Source organism: Pseudophryne corroboree, chromosome 11 (assembly GCF_028390025.1).
Source record: "Pseudophryne corroboree isolate aPseCor3 chromosome 11, aPseCor3.hap2, whole genome shotgun sequence".
NCBI lineage: Eukaryota > Metazoa > Chordata > Amphibia > Anura > Myobatrachidae > Pseudophryne > Pseudophryne corroboree.
Window position 1 is genome coordinate 34,396,609 of NC_086454.1, and position 18,987 is coordinate 34,415,595.

The window sequence follows — 18,987 nt, forward strand, 5'->3', positions numbered from 1 at the left end:
TCGTTCCTTTAAAAATAAGAGAGCAAAGGGCTATTCATATCTGCCACGAGGCAGAGGTCGAGGGAAGAAACAGCAACAGGCAGCTCCTTCCCAGGAACAGAAGCCCTCCCCGGCTTCTACAAAAGCCTCAGCATGACGCTGGGGCTTCTCAAGCGGACTCGGGGACGGTGGGAGGTCGTCTCAAAAATTACAGCGCGCAGTGGGCTCACTCGCAGGTAGATCCCTGGATCCTGCAGATAATATCTCAGGGGTACAGGTTGGAATTAGAGACAGATCCACCTCGCCGTTTCCTGAAGTCTGCTTTACCAACGTCCCCTTCCGAAAGGGAGACGGTTTTGGAAGCCATTCACAAGCTGTACTCTCAGCAGGTGATAGTCAAGGTACCTCTTCTACAACAAGGGAAGGGGTATTATTCCACTCTATTTGTGGTACCGAAGCCGGATGGCTCGGTAAGGCCTATTCTAAATCTGAAGTCCTTGAACCTGTACATAAAGAAGTTCAAGTTCAAGATGGAGTCACTCAGAGCAGTGATAGCGAACCTGGAAGAAGGGGACTTTATGGTATCCTTGGACATCAAGGATGCGTATCTCCACGTTCCAATTTACCCCTCACACCAGGGGTACCTCAGGTTCGTTGTACAAAACTGTCACTATCAGTTTCAGACGCTGCCGTTTGGTTTGTCCACGGCACCTCGGATCTTTACAAAGGTAATGGCCGAGATGATGATTCTTCTTCGAAGAAAAGGCGTATTAATTATCCCATACTTGGACGATCTCCTAATAAGGGCAAGGTCCAGAGAACAGCTAGAGATGGGATTAGCAATATCTCAAGAGGTGCTAAAGCAGCACGGATGGATTCTGAATATTCCAAAATCCCAATTAATGCCGACAACTCGTCTGCTGTTCCTAGGGATGATTCTGGACACGGTTCAGAAAAAGGTTTTTCTTCCCGAGGAAAAAGCCAAGGAGTTATCCGACCTGGTCAGGAATCTCCTAAAACCAGGAAAGGTGTCTGTACATCAATGCACAAGAGTCCTGGGAAAAATGGTGGCTTCTTACGAAGCAATTCCATTCGGCAGATTCCATGCAAGAATTTTCCAAAGGGATCTGTTGGACAAATGGTCAGGGTCGCATCTTCAGATGCACCTGCGGATAACCCTGTCTCCAAGGACAAGGGTATCTCTTCTGTGGTGGTTGCAGAGGGCTCATCTATTGGAGGGCCGCAGATTCGGCATACAGGATTGGATCCTGGTGACCACGGACGCCAGCCTGAGAGGCTGGGGAGCAGTCACACAAGGAAGAAACTTCCAGGGAGTGTGGTCGAGCCTGGAAAAGTCTCTTCACATAAACATTCTGGAACTAAGAGCAATCTACAATGCTCTAAGCCAGGCGGAACCTCTGCTTCAAGGAAGACCGGTGTTGATCCAGTCGGACAACATCACGGCAGTCGCCCATGTAAACAGACAGGGCGGCACAAGAAGCAGGAGTGCAATGGCAGAAGCTGCCAGGATCCTTCGCTGGGCGGAGAATCACGTGATAGCACTGTCAGCAGTGTTCATCCCGGGAGTGGACAACTGGGAAGCAGACTTCCTCAGCAGACACGATCTTCACCCGGGAGAGTGGGGACTTCATCCAGAAGTTTTCCACATGCTAATAAACCGTTGGGAAAGACCAATGGTGGACATGATGGCGTCTCGCCTCAACAAAAAACTGGACAGGTATTGCGCCAGGTCAAGAGATCCGCAGGCAATAGCTGTGGACGCGCTGGTAACACCTTGGGTGTACCAGTCGGTGTATGTGTTTCCTCCTCTGCCTCTCATACCAAAGGTATTGAGAATCATAAGGCAAAGCGGAGTAAGAACGATACTAGTGGCTCCGGATTGGCCAAGAAGGTCTTGGTACCCGGAACTTCAAGAGATGGTCACGGACGATCCGTGGCCTCTACCTCTAAGACAGGACCTGCTTCAGCAGGGACCGTGTCTATTCCAAGACTTACCGCGGCTGCGTTTGACGGCATGGCGGTTGAACGCCAGATCCTAAAAGGAAAAGGCATTCCAGAAGAAGTCATTCCTACCTTGATTAAGGCAAGAAAGGAAGTCACCGCGAAGCATTATCACCGCATTTGGCGGAAATATGTTGCGTGGTGCGAGGATCGGAGTGCTCCGACGGAGGAATTTCAACTGGGTCGTTTCCTACATTTCCTGCAATCAGGATTGTCTATGGGTCTCAAATTGGGATCTATTAAGGTTCAAATTTCGGCCCTGTCAATATTCTTCCAAAAAGAATTGGCCTCAGTTCCTGAGGTCCAGACTTTTGTCAAGGGAGTACTGCATATACAGCCTCCTGTGGTGCCTCCGGTGGCACCGTGGGATCTAAATGTAGTTTTAGATTTCCTCAAATCCCATTGGTTTGAACCACTAAAAGATGTGGATTTGAAATATCTCACATGGAAAGTGACTATGTTACTGGCCCTGGCGTCCGCCAGGAGAGTATCTGAACTGGCGGCTTTATCTTATAAAAGCCCTTATTTAATTTTCCATTCGGATAGGGCAGAGCTGCGGACGCGTCCGCATTTTCTCCCTAAGGTGGTATCAGCGTTTCACCTGAACCAGCCTATTGTAGTGCCTGCGGCTACAAGCGACTTGGAGGACTCCAAGTTGTTGGACGTTGTCAGAGCTTTAAAAATATACATTTCAAGGACGGCTGGAGTCAGAAAATCTGACTCGCTGTTTATACTGTATGCACCCAACAAGTTGGGTGCGCCTGCTTCTAAGCAGTCGATTGCTCGTTGGATTTGTAACACAATTCAACTTGCACATTCTGTGGCAGGCCTGCCACAGCCTAAATCTGTTAAGGCCCATTCCACAAGGAAGGTGGGCTCATCTTGGGCGGCTGCCCGAGGGGTCTCGGCATTACAACTCTGCCGAGCAGCTACGTGGTCAGGGGAGAACACGTTTGTAAAATTCTACAAATTTGATACCCTGGCAAAGGAGGACCTGGAGTTCTCTCATTCGGTGCTGCAGAGTCATCCGCACTCTCCCGCCCGTTTGGGAGCTTTGGTATAATCCCCATGGTCCTTTCAGGAACCCCAGCATCCACTAGGACGATAGAGAAAATAAGAATTTACTTACCGATAATTCTATTTCTCGGAGTCCGTAGTGGATGCTGGGCGCCCATCCCAAGTGCGGATTATCTGCAATACTTGTACATAGTTATTGTTAACTAATTCGGGTTATTGTTTAGGGAGCCATCTTTCAGAGGCTCCTCTGTTATCATACTGTTAACTGGGTTTAGATCACAAGTTGTACGGTGTGATTGGTGTGGCTGGTATGAGTCTTACCCGGGATTCAAAATCCTCCCTTATTGTGTACGCTCGTCCGGGCACAGTACCTAACTGGAGTCTGGAGGAGGGTCATAGGGGGAGGAGCCAGTGCACACCACCTGATCTGGAAAAGCTTTACTTTTTGTGCCCTGTCTCCTGCGGAGCCGCTATTCCCCATGGTCCTTTCAGGAAACCCAGCATCCACTACGGACTCCGAGAAATAGAATTATCGGTAAGTAAATTCTTATTTTCTCTACATTCCCCCCCCCCCCCCGCCACGCCTCTCTATCGTTTCTCAACCTGACACCATTTCTGTATGCCCTCTATACTGCCCTGCGTTTCTGATTCTGTTATCTACCAGCCTGCGTATGTTCAAAGGCGTGCAGGGGTTAATGGGGCGTAGCCCCAACCGAAGGTGTGAAGAGCGCCCGTAGGGCGCGATGAATCACCTAGTCAGTATATAGTAGGCGATAGTTATGGCTAGTATCAGTGTATAGTAGGCGATAGTTATGACTAGTATCAGTGTATAGTAGGTGATAGTCATTACTAGTATCAGTGTATAGTAGGTGATAGTTATGACTAGTATCAGTGTATAGTAGGTGGTGGTTATGACTAGTATCAGTGTATAGTAGGTGATGGTTATGGCTAGTATCAGTGTATGGTAGGTGATGGTTATGACTAGTATCAGTGTATGGTAGGTGATAGTTATGACTAGTATCAGTGTATGGTAGGTGATAGTTATGACTAGTATCAGTGTATAGTAGGCGATAGTTATGACTAGTATCAGTGTATAGTAGGCGATAGTTATGACTAGTATCAGTGTATAGTAGGCGATAGTTATGACTAGTATCAGTGTATAGTAGGCGATAGTTATGACTAGTATCAGTGTATAGTAGGTGATAGTTATGACTAGTATCAGTGTATAGTAGGTGATAGTTATGACTAGTATCAGTGTATGGTAGGTGATAGTTATGACTAGTATCAGTGTATGGTAGGTGATAGTTATGACTAGTATCAGTGTATAGTAGGTGATAGTTCTGACTAGTATCAGTGTATAGTAGGCTATAGTTATTACTAGTATCAGTGTATATTAGGTGATAGTTATGACTAGTATCAGTGTATGGTAGGTGATAGTTATTACTAGTATCAGTGTATGGTAGGTGATAGTTATTACTAGTATCAGTGTATAGTAGGTGATGGTTATGACTAGTATCAGTGTACAGTAGGTGATAGTTATGACTAGTATCAGTGTATAGTAGGTGATAGTTATGACTAGTATCAGTGTATAGTAGGCGATAGTTATGACTAGTATCAGTGTATAGTAGGTGATAGTTATGACTAGTATCAGTGTATAGTAGGTGATAGTTATGACTAGTATCAGTGTATAGTAGGTGATAGTTATGACTAGTATCAGTGTATAGTAGGTGATAGTTATGACTAGTATCAGTGTATAGTAGGTGATAGTTATGACTAGTATCATGGTATAGTAGGTGATAGTTCTGACTAGTATCAGTGTGTAGAAGGTGATAGTTCTGACTAGTATCAGTGTATAGTAGGTGATAGTTATTACTAGTATCAGTGTATGGTAGGTGATAGTTATTACTAGTATCAGTGTATAGTAGGTGATAGTTATTACTAGTATCAGTGTATAGTAGGTGATAGTTATGACTAGTATCAGTGTATAGCAGGTGATAGTTATTACTAGTATCAGTGTATAGTAGGTGATAGTTATGACTAGTATCAGTGTATGGTAGGTGATAGTTATTACTAGTATCAGTGTATGGTAGGTGATAGTTATTACTAGTATCAGTGTATAGTAGGTGATAGTTATGACTAGTATCAGTGTATAGCAGGTGATAGTTATTACTAGTATCAGTGTATAGTAGGTGATAGTTAATAATAATAATAATAATAATAATATACTTTATTTGTCATTTACAAAATCGACAACGAAAATGTGAATGAAAAGACAATAAGAAGCTCATAAACCATAAAAACAACAGTAACAGTTTGGTACACCTGGAAAGCAATAGCAACCTACTGATCATTTAGCAGCCGGATAGCAGTTGGAAAAAAGCTGTTTAGCATGCGGTTTGAATGAGCACGGATACTTCTAAACCGTTTTTGGGATGGCAATCTTTCAAAGATCGAACAATTTGGATGACTCTCATCAGTGAGTATACTCCTAGCTTTCCTTAGTACTTTTCTAGTGTACAAGTCTTTCATGCTAGTCAGAGGTACCCCGATGGTCCTACTGGCAGTTTTAACTACCCTCTCACAAGCTATTCGTTCTGCTGCAGTGCAATTTCCGAACCACACTATCATCCCATAAGTTAAAACGCTCTCTACTATACTATAATAAAACCTAACCAAAGTGCTTGTGCTTGAACAAACAGCTCTAAGCCTCCTCAAAAAGAAAAGGCGTTGCTGCGCCTTTTTAATCAGAAAGACACTGTTTGTAGACCAAGTTAGGTCATTTGTAATATGTGTACCTAAAAATTTAAAAGATACCACCTCCTCAATCGGTTTTCCATCCAAAAACACAGGAAATAGTGGTCTGTTACAACCTCGCCTAAAATCAACGACCATCTCCTTTGTTTTAGATGTGTTCAGGACCAAACAATTTGTGTTACTCCATTTTAGTAAACGCAAAATTTCCAATCTGTAAGAAGACTCGTCGTTTCCGCTTATCAGGCCAACAACCGCTGTGTCGTCAGCAAATTTCACCACCCTGACAGAATCAGAGGCTGAGAAACAGTCATACGTGAATAGAGAGTACAATAACGGGCTCAGAACGCACCCTTGTGGAACCCCCGTACTTAAGCAAATCTCACTAGACACAAATTTACCAAGCTTAACTACCTGCGGCCTTGCTGTCAGAAAATTTAAAATCCAGTTGCACGTAAACCCGTTATGACTAGTATCAGTGTACAGTAGGTGATAGTTATGACTAGTATCAGTGTATAGTAGGTGATAGTTATGACTAGTATCAGTGTATAGTAGGTGATAGTTATTACTAGTATCAGTGTATAGTAGGTGATAGTTCTGACTAGTATCAGTGTGTAGAAGGTGATAGTTCTGACTAGTATCAGTGTATATTAGGTGATAGTTATTACTAGTATCAGTGTATGGTAGGTGATAGTTATTACTAGTGTCAGTGTATGATAGGGGATGGTTACGGCTAGTATCAGTGTATGGTAGGTGATAGTTATGGCTAGTATCAGTGTATGGTAGGTGATAGTTATGGCTAGTATCAGTGTATAGTAGGTGATAGTTATTACTAGTATCAGTGTATAGTAGGCGATAGTTATTACTAGTATCAGTGTATAGTAGGTGATAGTTATTACTAATATCAGTGTATAGTAGGTGATAGTTATTACTAGTATCAGTGTATAGTAGGTGATAGTTATGGCTAGTATCAGTGTATGGTAGGTGATAGTTATTACTAGTATCAGTGTATAGCAGATGATAGTTATGACTAGTATCAGTGTATCGTAGGTGATAGTTATTACTAGTATCAGTGTATAGTAGGTGATAGTTATTACTAGTATCAGTGTATAGTAAGTGATAGTTATTACTAGTATCAGTGTATAGTAGGTGATAGTTATGACTAGTATCAGTGTATAGCAGGTGATAGTTATGACTAGTATCAATGTATAGTAGGTGATAGTTATTGCTAGTATCAGTGTATAGTAAGTGATAGTTATTACTAGTATCAGTGTATAGCAGGTGATAGTTATTACTAGTATCAGTGTATAGTAGGCGATAGTTATGACTAGTATCAGTGTATGGTAGGTGATAGTTATTACTAGTAAGTTAATGTATAGTAGTGATGGTTAATACTAGTTACAGTAACCATAAATAGCTGTTTTCATTATATTCAGAATTAGCGCTGTCTGTATATTATCACTGGTGGATTCCTCTGTTAGTGTACATACAGTTACTAACATTGTGTTATGAGCTTTTTGTATATATTCTGCATATGGATATATATTATTATTACAGCTGTGATAGATATGGAGGCAGCGTATGGTACATGCAGGATACTGTATGACTATTACTATGCTAGTAATGGAAGCTGCGCAGTATTACTATGAAGCTTATTGCATGTTGCTGCAGTGGGCGGCGTTGTTCAGTACTCTGCGTGTGATGTCATAGTAGACGGCAGTAGTGTCCCTTTAGACCAGGCATGTCCAAACTGCGGCCCTCCAGCTGTTGAGAAACTACACATCCCAGCATGCCCTGACACAGCTTTAGCATTCTCTGGCAGCAAAACTGTGTCAGGGCATGCTGGTATATGTAGTTTTACAACAGCTGGAGGGCCGCAGTTTGGTCATGCCTGCTTTAGACGTTGCTAATTTCCCCACAAGCCAGAGCTGAGAAATATGTTCTGCAATGATTGGCTCTTCCAGGCTCCTAAATCTGGCAGCAGAGTGTACAGCTTTGGCAAGAGGGACCAGTCCATCAAGAGGAACCCGGATCTTCCGGTGCTGGTGCGAGGCTGGCTCCACAAACAGGTGGGTGAATGTATCCTTACCACGAGAACGTGAAGTGTCCCTATGGCATGTGTTAGTGTCCAACGCATTTCTCTTGCTGTGCATAATGCACAAAGAGCACGTACAAATATAAATGTGATTGAATAGTTTTACATAAAGATTTAAAGCCTGCCATACAGACTGAGTGGCAGGCGTGCTGTTCTTCAATGCAGAACGTGGATTGGTGGACTCCTACACAGGGGGGAGGGCCAGTGATACTTCAGTAACCCTAATGGCTGCATTCTCCACATTTTGGGCCCTAATCACACACCGTTGCTGTGGGAGGGGCTTCAGTTGCAGTGGGGGAGGGTCACACTGAACAGCGTGTTTTTACCTGGATATGTTTTTAGGTTTAGCTCCTTAATTGAGTGTATTTGTAGGAAGTGCATATGTATTAATGAGAAAAGAAGGTGCTATCTTATGTGTTGTCACCATAGGAGAGACGTGTTCTTGCTCTAAGTGTATAATGATCTCCCCTACAGGACAGCTCAGGGATGAAGCTATGGAAGAGACGGTGGTTTCTGCTTTCTGACTATTGTTTGTTCTACTACAAAGGTGAGAGGTCGGGTGTGGGATATACACCAGGGAAGAACTTTGTAGCAGCATTTGCACAAAGCTGCAGAGAGCAACCGCTAACAGACTGTGGGGGACATGTACTAAGCAGTGATAAAAGTGGATAAGTGAGCCAGTGGAGAAGTGGCCCATGGCAACCAATCATCTGCTCTGTATACTTTTATAGTATGCAAATTATAAATGTTATATCAATGCTGATTGGTTGCCATGGGCAACTTCTGCACTTGCCTACTTCTCCACTTTTATCACTGCTTAGTAAATCTCACCCTTAGCCTCAGTCGCTTCCGCGTCCACCTGTGTACCTGCCCCCAATGTGTGCAGTGTAATGGATACAGAACAGTAGTCTCCATTCACAGTCTATTTGTGAGGAATTACTAGTTGCGCCAGATAACACTGAAGTGGGACTGGGGTTTTGGGGGCTATAATAATACAGCGCACAGTTCCATATGCCCGATAATGTTCGCTCCACGTACCCCGGTGACAGCCGTTCTCTCTCCTCCACCAGACAGCAGAGAGGAGTCCATATTGGGCAGCATACCTCTTCCGGGTTACGTCATCTCTCCCACAGCGCCCGAGGATCGCATAAACCGCAAGTATCCCTTTAAGGTATGATCGTGAAACGTTGCACATTGTGTTCTGACCTCATTATAAAGACACGTAAGAAGTAAGTTAGAATGCAACAGAGGCCATTATAAGCGCGTATGACGCAGTTCATACAAATTTCCTTACCGCCACAGAGGATGGAACCTCCTTCTGTCACACAGCAATGCGCGCAAATGTTGGGTAATTATAACTTGACCACAAGAGCCCCAAAATCAGATAGTCTGGATGGTTGTTTGGGGCACATCCTGTACCTGCCTTGTGCGCACATTTATGCTGTAATCCATGCTGGGGTAGTAGAGACCCTGTTTGTACCGCATCGGTCTATGGGTGTAGGGGGTCATTCCGAGTTGATCGCTCGCTAGCAGTTTTTAGCAGCCGTGCAAACGCATAGTCGCCACCCACCAGCGAGTGTATTTTCGCTTTGCAGGAGTGCGAACGCCCGTGCAGCCGAGCGCCTGCAAACACATTTTGTGCAAAACAAGACCAGCCCTGTAGTTATTTATACTGTGCGATGATTGCTGCGACGAGTGACACGGTAATGACGTCAGATAACTGCCCAGCAAACGCACGGCCACGCCTGCGTTTTTCCAAACACTCCCAGAAAACGGTCAGTTGACACCCAGAAACTCCCACTTCCTGTCAATCTCCTTGCGTTCGGCTGTGCGTTTGGAATCGCCGCTAAAACCAGTGCAAAACCACAAAGGATTTTGTACCGGTACGACGCGCGTGCACATTGCGGTGCATACGCATGCGCAGATTTGCCATTTTTTTTCACTGATCGCTGCGCAGCGAACAACGGCAGCTAACGATCAACTCGGAATGACCCCCTATGGGTGTAATTCAGAGTTGATCGTATCAGCAGATTTGTTAGCAGTTGGGCAAAACCATGTGCACTGCAGGGGGGGCAGATGTAACGTGCAGAGAGAGTTAGATTTGGGTGGGTTATTTTGTTTCTGTGCAGGGTAAATACTGGCTGCTTTATTTTTACGCTGAAATTTAGATTTCTCTAACGTCCTAAGTGGATGCTGGGGACTCCGTCAGGACCATGGGGAATAGCGGCTCCGCAGGAGACAGGGCACAAAAATAAAGCTTTAGGATCAGGTGGTGTGTACTGGCTCCTCCCCCTATGACCCTCCTCCAAGCCTCAGTTAGGTTTTTGTGCCCGTCCGAGCAGGGTGCAATCTAGGTGGCTCTCTTAAAGAGCTGCTTAGAAAAAGTTTTTTAGGTTTTTTATTTTCAGTGAGTCCTGCTGGCAACAGGCTCACTGCATCGAGGGACTTAGGGGAGAGAATTTCAACTCACCTGCGTGCAGGATGGATTGGATTCTTAGGCTACTGGACACCATTAGCTCCAGAGGGAGTCGGAACACAGGTCTCGCCCTGGGGTTCGTCCCGGAGCCGCGCCGCCGACCCCCCTTACAGATGCTGAAGATTGAAGGTCCGGAATCAGGCGGCAGAAGGCTTTTCAGTCTTCATGAAGGTAGCGCACAGCACTGCAGCTGTGCGCCATTGTTGTCACACACTTCACACCAAGCGGTCACGGAGGGTGCAGGGCGCTGCTGGGGGCGCCCTGGGCAGCAATATTTTATTACCTTAAGGCAAAAGAATACATCACATATAGCCATTAAGGCTATATGTATGTATTTAACCCATGCCACTTATCTAAATCCACGGGAGGAAAGCCCGCCGAAATAGGGGGCGGGGCTTATTCTCCTCAGCACACAGCGCCATTTTCCTGCTCAGCTCCGCTGTGAGGAAGGCTCCCAGGACTCTCCCCTGCACTGCACTACAGAAACAGGGTAAAACAGAGAGGGGGGGCATTTTTTGGCGATATACTGGATATATTTAAGCTGCTATAAGGAACAACACTTATATAAGGTTGTTCCCATATATATTATGGCGCTTGGGTGTGTGCTGGCAAACTCTCCCTCTGTCTCCCCAAAGGGCTAGTGGGGTCCTGTCTTCGATAAGAGCATTCCCTGTGTGTCGGTACGTGTGTGTCGACATGTATGAGGACGATGTTGGCGTGGAGGCAGAGCAATTGCCGATAATGGAGATGTCACCCCCCAGGGAGTCGACACCGGAATGGATGGCTTTGTTTATGGAATTACGTGATAATGTCAGCACATTACAAAAATCAGTTGACAACATGAGACGGCCGGCAAACCAGTTAGTACCTGCCCAGGCGTCTCAGACACCGTCAGGGGCTGTAAAGCGCCCTTTACCTCAGTCGGTCGACACAGACACAGACACAGACACTGAATCTAGTGTCGACGGTGATGAAACAAACGTATTTTCAAGTAGGGCCACACGTTATATGATCACGGCAATGAAGGAGGCTTTGCATATCTCTGATGCTGCAAGTACCACAAAAAGGGGTATTATGTGGGGGGTGAAAAAACTACCTGTAGTTTTTCCTGAATCAGAGGAATTAAATGATGTATGTGATGAAGCGTGGTTTAACCCAGATAGAAAAATGCTAATTTCAAAAAAGTTATTAGCATTATACCCTTTCCCGCCAGAGGTTAGGGCGCGCTGGGAAACACCCCCTAGGGTGGATAAGGCGCTCACACGCTTATCAAAACAAGTGGCGTTACCGTCTCCGGATACGGCCGCCCTCAAGGATCCAGCAGATAGGAGACTGGAAACTACCCTAAAAAGTATATACACACATACTGGTGTTATACTGCGACCGGCCTTTGCCTCAGCCTGGATGTGCAGTGCTGGGGTCGTCTGGTTGGATTCCCTGACTGAAAATATTGATACCCTGGATAGGGACAGTATTTTATTGACTATAGAGCAATTAAAGGATGCTTTCCTTTATATGCGAGATGCGCAGAGAGATATTTGCACTCTGGCATCGAGAGTAAATGCGATGTCCATATCTGCCAGAAGGAGTTTATGGACGCGACAGTGGTCAGGTGATGCGGATTCCAAACGACATATGGAAGTATTGCCGTATAAAGGGGAGGAATTATTTGGCGTCGGTCTATCGGATCTGGTGGCCACGGCAACTGCCGGAAAATCCACCTTTTTACCTCAGACCCCCTCCCAACAGAAAAAGACACCGTCTTTTCAGCCGCAGTCCTTTCGGTCCTATAAGAACAAGCGGACAAAAGGACAGTCATATCTGCCTAGGGGCAGAGGAAGGGGTAAGAGAGGGCAGCAAGCAGCCCCTGCCCAGGAACAGAAGCCCTCCCAGGGTTCTGCAAAGCCCTCAGCATGACGCTGGGGCCTTACAAGCGGACTCAGGAACGGTGGGGGGTCGACTCAAGAATTTCAGCGCACAGTGGGCTTGCTCACAGGTGGACCCCTGGATTCTGCAGGTAGTATCTCAGGGTTACAGGTTGGAATTCGAGAAGTCTCCCCCTCGCCGGTTCCTAAAGTCTGCTTTGCCAACGTCTCCCTCAGACAGGGAGACGGTATTGGAAGCCATTCACAAGCTGTTTGCTCAGCAGGTGATAGTCAAGGTACCCCTCCTACAACAGAGAAAGGGGTATTACTCCACGCTATTTGTGGTACCGAAGCCGGACGGCTCGGTAAGACCTATTCTAAATCTGAAATCTTTGAACCTGTACATACAAAAATTCAAGTTCAAGATGGAGTCACTCAGAGCAGTGATAGCGAATCTGGAAGAAGGGGACTTTATGGTGTCCCTGGACATAAAGGATGCTTACCTGCATGTCCCAATTTGCCCTTCACATCAAGGGTACCTCAGGTTCGTGGTGCAAAACTGTCATTATCAGTTTCAGACGCTGCCGTTTGGATTGTCCACGGCACCTCGGGTCTTTACCAAGGTAATGGCCGAAATGATGATTCTTCTGCGAAGAAGAGGCGTATTAATTATCCCTTACTTGGACGATCTCCTGATAAGGGCAAGGTCCAGAGAACAGCTGGAGGACGGAGTAGCACTAACCCAAGTAGTGCTGCAACAGCACGGTGGATTCTGAATTTTCCAAAATCTCAGTTGACACCGACAACACGTCTGCTGTTCCTGGGAATGATTCTGGACACGGTTCAGAAAAAGGTGTTTCTTCCGGAGGAGAAAGCCAGGGAGTTATCCGAACTTGTCAGGAACCTCCTAAAACCAGGGACAGTGTCTGTACATCAATGCACAAGAGTCCTGGGAAAGATGGTGGCTTCTTACGAAGCGATTCCATTCGGCAGATTCCACGCACAAACTTTTCAGTGGGATCTGCTGGACAAATGGTCCGTATCGCATCTGCAGATGCATCAGCGGATAACCTTATCGCCACGGACAAGGGTGTCTCTTCTGTGGTGGTTGCAGAGTGCTCATCTGTTAGAGGGCCGCAGATTCGGCATACAGGACTGGGTCCTGGTGACCACGGATGCCAGTCTGAGAGGCTGGGGAGCGGTCACACAAGGAAGAAACTTCCAGGGAGTATGGTCAAGCCTGGAGATGTCTCTTCACATAAATATACTGGAGCTAAGAGCGATTTACTATGCTCTAAGTCTGGCAAAACCCCTGCTTCAGGGTCAGCCGGTGTTGATCCAGTCGGACAACATCACGGCAGTCGCCCACGTAAACAGACAGGGCGGCACAAGAAGCAGGACAGCAATGGCAGAAGCTGCAAGGATTCTTCGCTGGGCGGAAGATCATGTGATAGCACTGTCAGCAGTATTCATTCCGGGAGTGGACAACTGGGAAGCAGACTTCCTCAGCAGACACGATCTACACCCGGGAGAGTGGGGACTTCATCCAGAAGTCTTCCACATGATTGTGAACCATTGGGAAAAACCAATGGTGGATATGATGGCGTCCCGCCTCAACAAAAAACTGGACAGGTATTGCGCCAGGTCAAGAGATCCTCAGGCAATAGCTGTGGACGCTCTGGTAACACCGTGGGTGTTCCAGTCAGTGTATGTGTTCCCTCCTCTGCCTCTCATACCAAAAGTACTGAGAATTATACGGCAGAAGGGAGTAAGAACGATACTAGTGGCTCCGGATTGGCCAAGAAGAACTTGGTACCCGGAACTTCAAGAGATGCTCACGGAGGATCCGTGGCCTCTACCTCTAAGACGGGACCTGCTTCAGCAGGGACCGTGTCTATTCCAAGACTTACCGCGGCTGCGTTTGACGGCATGGCGGTTGAACGCCGAATTCTAAAGGAAAAAGGCATTCCGGAAGAGGTCATTCCTACACTGGTAAAAGCCAGGAAGGAGGTGACTGCACAACATTATCACCGCATTTGGAGAAAATATGTTGCGTGGTGTGAGGCCAGGAAGGCTCCCACGGAGGAATTTCAACTGGGTCGATTCCTACATTTCCTGCAAACAGGATTGTCTATGGGCCTCAAATTGGGGTCCATTAAGGTTCAAATTTCGGCCCTGTCGATTTTCTTCCAGAAAGAATTGGCTTCAGTTCCTGAAGTCCAGACTTTTGTAAAAGGAGTACTACATATACAGCCCCCGGTTGTGCCCCCAGTGGCACCGTGGGATCTTAATGTAGTCTTGGATTTTCTCAAATCCCATTGGTTTGAGCCGCTCAAATCGGTGGAGCTGAAGTATCTCACATGGAAAGTAACCATGCTACTGGCCCTGGCTTCAGCCAGGAGAGTATCAGAATTGTCGGCATTATCATATAAGAGCCCATATCTGATTTTCCATACGGACAGGGCAGAACTGCGGACGCGTCCTCATTTTCTGCCTAAGGTGGTGTCAGCGTTTCACCTGAACCAGCCTATTGTGGTGCCTGCGGCTACTAACGAGTTGGAGGATTCCAAGTTGTTGGACGTGGTCCGGGCATTGAAAATATATATTTCAAGAACGGCGGGAGTCAGAAAGTCTGACTCACTGCTTATATTGTATGCACCCAACAAGATGGGTGCTCCTGCTTCTAAGCAGACGATTGCTCGTTGGATTTGTAGCACAATTGAACTTGCACATTCTGTGGCAGGTTTGCCACAACCTAAATCTGTCAAGGCCCATTCCACAAGGAAAGTGGGCTCATCCTGGGCGGCTGCCCGGGGAGTCTCGGCATTACAACTCTGCCGAGCTGCTACTTGGTCAGGGGCAAATACGTTTGCAAAATTCTACAAATTTGATACCCTGGCTGAGGAGGACCTTGAGTTCTCTCATTCGGTGCTGCAGAGTCATCCGCACTCTCCCGCCCGTTTGGGAGCTTTGGTATAATCCCCATGGTCCTGACGGAGTCCCCAGCATCCACTTAGGATGTTAGAGAAAATAAGAATTTACTTACCGATAATTCTATTTCTCGTAGTCCGTAGTGGATGCTGGGCGCCCATCCCAAGTGCGGATTGTCTGCAATACTTGTACATAGTTATTGTTACAAAAAAATCGGGTTGTTATTTGTTGTGAGCCGTCTGTTCAGAGGCTCCTACGTTTGTCATACTGTTAACTGGGTTCAGATCACAAGTTATACGGTGTGATTGGTGTGGCTGGTATGAGTCTTACCCGGGGTTCAATATCCTTCCTTATTGTGTACGCTCGTCCGGGCACAGTATCCTAACTGAGGCTTGGAGGAGGGTCATAGGGGGAGGAGCCAGTACACACCACCTGATCCTAAAGCTTTATTTTTGTGCCCTGTCTCCTGCGGAGCCGCTATTCCCCATGGTCCTGACGGAGTCCCCAGCATCCACTACGGACTACGAGAAATAGAATTATCGGTAAGTAAATTCTTATTTTCAGTTTGAACACACCACACCCAAATCTAACTCTCTCTGCACATGTTACATCTGCCCCCCCTTCCTGCAGTGCACATGGTTTTGCCCAACTACTAACAAATTTGCTGCTGGGATCAACTCTGAATTAGGCCATTATATTCCCTTGTATACAGTCGTTGTCACATCTCCCCCTCTCTGGAATCCCATCCACTCTGAACAGCCGACTGGAATATATTCTCTGCTCCTATTGTAGATACTGTAATGAAAGCGATTAGCAAGATTTAATTTAGAATGTTTTCATAGTGAGCGCCTCTTTCATTATCCTCGGCGTATCAGACTGATTTGAGCTATTTACTCTCATTTATTGGCTACAATGGGTTATTATTTTCTTCTCCCTTCCAAATGAATGTAAATCCTGATTTATTGCCGCTCGTGTACATTAATTGTCATTTTATTTTTACACATAAAAAGTTATTAACATTTGAAGCCGCTTAGGCGGGCGATGTTGTATTGTGAGTAATTAGGTTTTGTCTGCGAACAGATGAGTCTGTTTACGAGAGCGAGCGAGAACTTTTCTGAATATGGATTTTCCTACGTACTGTCCCAGATCGGCGCTTGCTGGACGTTCCCTCATGTTTAGGGAGTTGTGTGGATGGTGCGTCTGTATGTTACCTCCCAGGAGGCTGGTGAATGGAAACAATTGGAAATGGCCCCTGTTAGCTGAATAAACAGAGTGTTAGATCAGCCGGAGAATTGCTGAGCTCACGAGAGATGCGCTCAATGCTTGTCAAATCGCGTTAGTGATGTGTGTATCTCAGTGTAGTCTCAGCCAGGCGGGCAGCGGTCTCTCAGCTCCGCCGATGGGGTAAGATCCTGCACACAGTTTGGGAAAGTCACCTACTCCGTCTTCGAAGGTCAGTTTGTTATGTACTGCGCATTTAGAATGTTTGGGGTTTATAATCTCGGTGTATCGGGTGTATGTAAGGATCCCCTGTTTGTACTGTAGCCAGTGGGTGCAGTGCCAGTAAGGACCATTCAATGTATAATGACAAATGTTTTATCTGTTGCGAAGATTGGAAACAAGGTGTGAGTATCCCCCACAGATTGCCGCAGGCTGGGCTTTATAGGCCATTAAATTCATTTCTTTACCTAACAGTCCGTTACTTTCTGCAGAGTGATCAGACCAGAGCGGGTCACTGTCTATTGTCTTCCAGCCCACTGTGCGGAGTCTACAAGCTTTAGACATATGTATGTCTGTGCCGCAGGCTGTACACACTGCCATGTGTGGTGGTAATTGTATGTCTGCCGCAGGCTGTACACACTGCCATGTGTGGTGGTGGTAATTGTATGTCTGTGCCGCAGGCTGTACACACTGCCATGTGTGGTGGTGGTAATTGTATGTCTGTGCCGCAGGCTGTACACACTGCCATGTGTGGTGGTGGTAATTGTATGTCTGTGCCGCAGGCTGTACACACTGCCATGTGTGGTGGTAATTGTATGTCTGCCGCAGGCTGTACACACTGCCATGTGTGGTGGTGGTAATTGTATGTCTGTGCCGCAGGCTGTACACACTGCCATGTGTGGTGGTGGTAATTGTATGTCTGTGCCGCAGGCTGTACACACTGCCATGTGTGGTGGTGGTAATTGTATGTCTGTGCCGCAGGCTGTACACACTGCCATGTGTGGTGGTGGTAATTGTATGTCTGTGCCGCAGGCTGTACACACTGCCATGTGTGGTGGTAATTGTATGTCTGTGCCGCAGGCTGTACACACTGCCATGTGTGGTGGTAATTGTATGTCTGTGCCGCAGGCTGTGCACACTGCCATGTGTGGTGGTAATTGTATGTCTGTGCCGCAGGCTGTGCACACTGCCATGTGTGGTGGTAATTGTATGTCTGTGCCGCAGGCTGTACACACTGCCATGTGTGGTGGTAATTGTATGTCTGTGCCGCAGGCTGTACACACTGCCATGTGTGGTGGTAATTGTATGTCTGTGCCGCAGGCTGTGCACACTGCCATGTGTGGTGGTAATTGTATGTCTGTGCCGCAGGCTGTACACACTGCCATGTGTGGTGGTAATTGTATGTCTGTGCCGCAGGCTGTACACACTGCCATGTGTGGTGGTATTTGTATGTGTGTGCCGCAGGCTGTACACACTGCCATGTGTGGTGGTATTTGTATGTGTGTGCCGCAGGCTGTACACACTGCCATGTGTGGTGGTAATTGTATGTCTGTGCCGCAGGCTGTGCACACTGCCATGTGTGGTGGTAATTGTATGTCTGTGCCGCAGGCTGTACACACTGCCATGTGTGGTGGTAATTGTATGTCTGTGCCGCAGGCTGTACACACTGCCATGTGTGGTGGTAATTGTATGTCTGTGCCGCAGGCTGTGCACACTGCCATGTGTGGTGGTAATTGTATGTCTGTGCCGCAGGCTGTACACACTGCCATGTGTGGCGGTAATTGTATGTCTGTGCCGCAGGCTGTACACACTGCCATGTGTGGCGGTAATTGTATGTCTGTGCCGCAGGCTGTACACACTGCCATGTGTGGCGGTAATTGTATGTCTGTGCCGCAGGCTGTACACACTGCCATGTGTGGTGGTAATTGTATGTCTGTGCCGCAGGCTGTACACACTGCCATGTGTGGTGGTAATTGTATGTCTGTGCCGCAGGCTGTACACACTGCCATGTGTGGTGGTAATTGTATGTCTGTGCCGCAGGCTGTACACACTGCCATGTGTGGTGGTAATTGTATGTCTGTGCCGCAGGCTGTACACACTGCCATGTGTGGTGGTAATTGTATGTCTGTGCCGCAGGCTGTACACACTGCCATGTGTGGTGGTAATTGTATGTCTGTGCCGCAGGCTGTACACACTGCCATGTGTGGTGGTAATTGTATGTCTGTGCCGCAGGCTGTACACACTGCCATGTGTGGTGGTAATTGTATGTCTGTGCCGCAGGCTGTACACACTGCCATGTGTGGTGGTAATTGTATGTCTGTGCCGCAGGCTGTACACACTGCGATGTGTGGTGATAATTGTATGTCTGTGCCGCAGGCTGTACACACTGCGATGTGTGGTGGTAATGGTATGTCTGTGCCGCAGGCTGTACACACTGCCATGTGTGGTGGTAATTGTATGTCTGTGCCGCAGGCTGTACACACTGCGATATGTGGTGGTAATTGTATGTCTGTGCCGCAGGCTGTACACACTGCCATGTGTGGTGGTAATTGTATGTCTGTGCCGCAGGCTGTACACACTGCGATGTGTGGTGGTAATGGTATGTCTGTGCCGCAGGCTGTACACACTGC

General features: G+C 46.8%; 1 protein-coding gene across 8 annotated transcripts in view; it reads left to right on the top strand.

The window, feature by feature from the left end:
• The window catches only part of PLEKHA7 (pleckstrin homology domain containing A7), a 280,439-nt gene that overhangs the window by 208,067 nt on the left and 53,385 nt on the right, over nucleotides 1-18,987 (top strand). For all 8 annotated transcript variants that reach the window (XM_063946452.1, XM_063946455.1, XM_063946453.1 and 5 more), the window contains 3 exons: nucleotides 7,734-7,838; nucleotides 8,339-8,411; nucleotides 8,935-9,035. In XM_063946452.1, coding sequence (XP_063802522.1) covers nucleotides 7,734-7,838; nucleotides 8,339-8,411; nucleotides 8,935-9,035 — 279 coding nt within the window. The remainder of the gene's footprint in view (nucleotides 1-7,733; nucleotides 7,839-8,338; nucleotides 8,412-8,934; nucleotides 9,036-18,987) is intronic.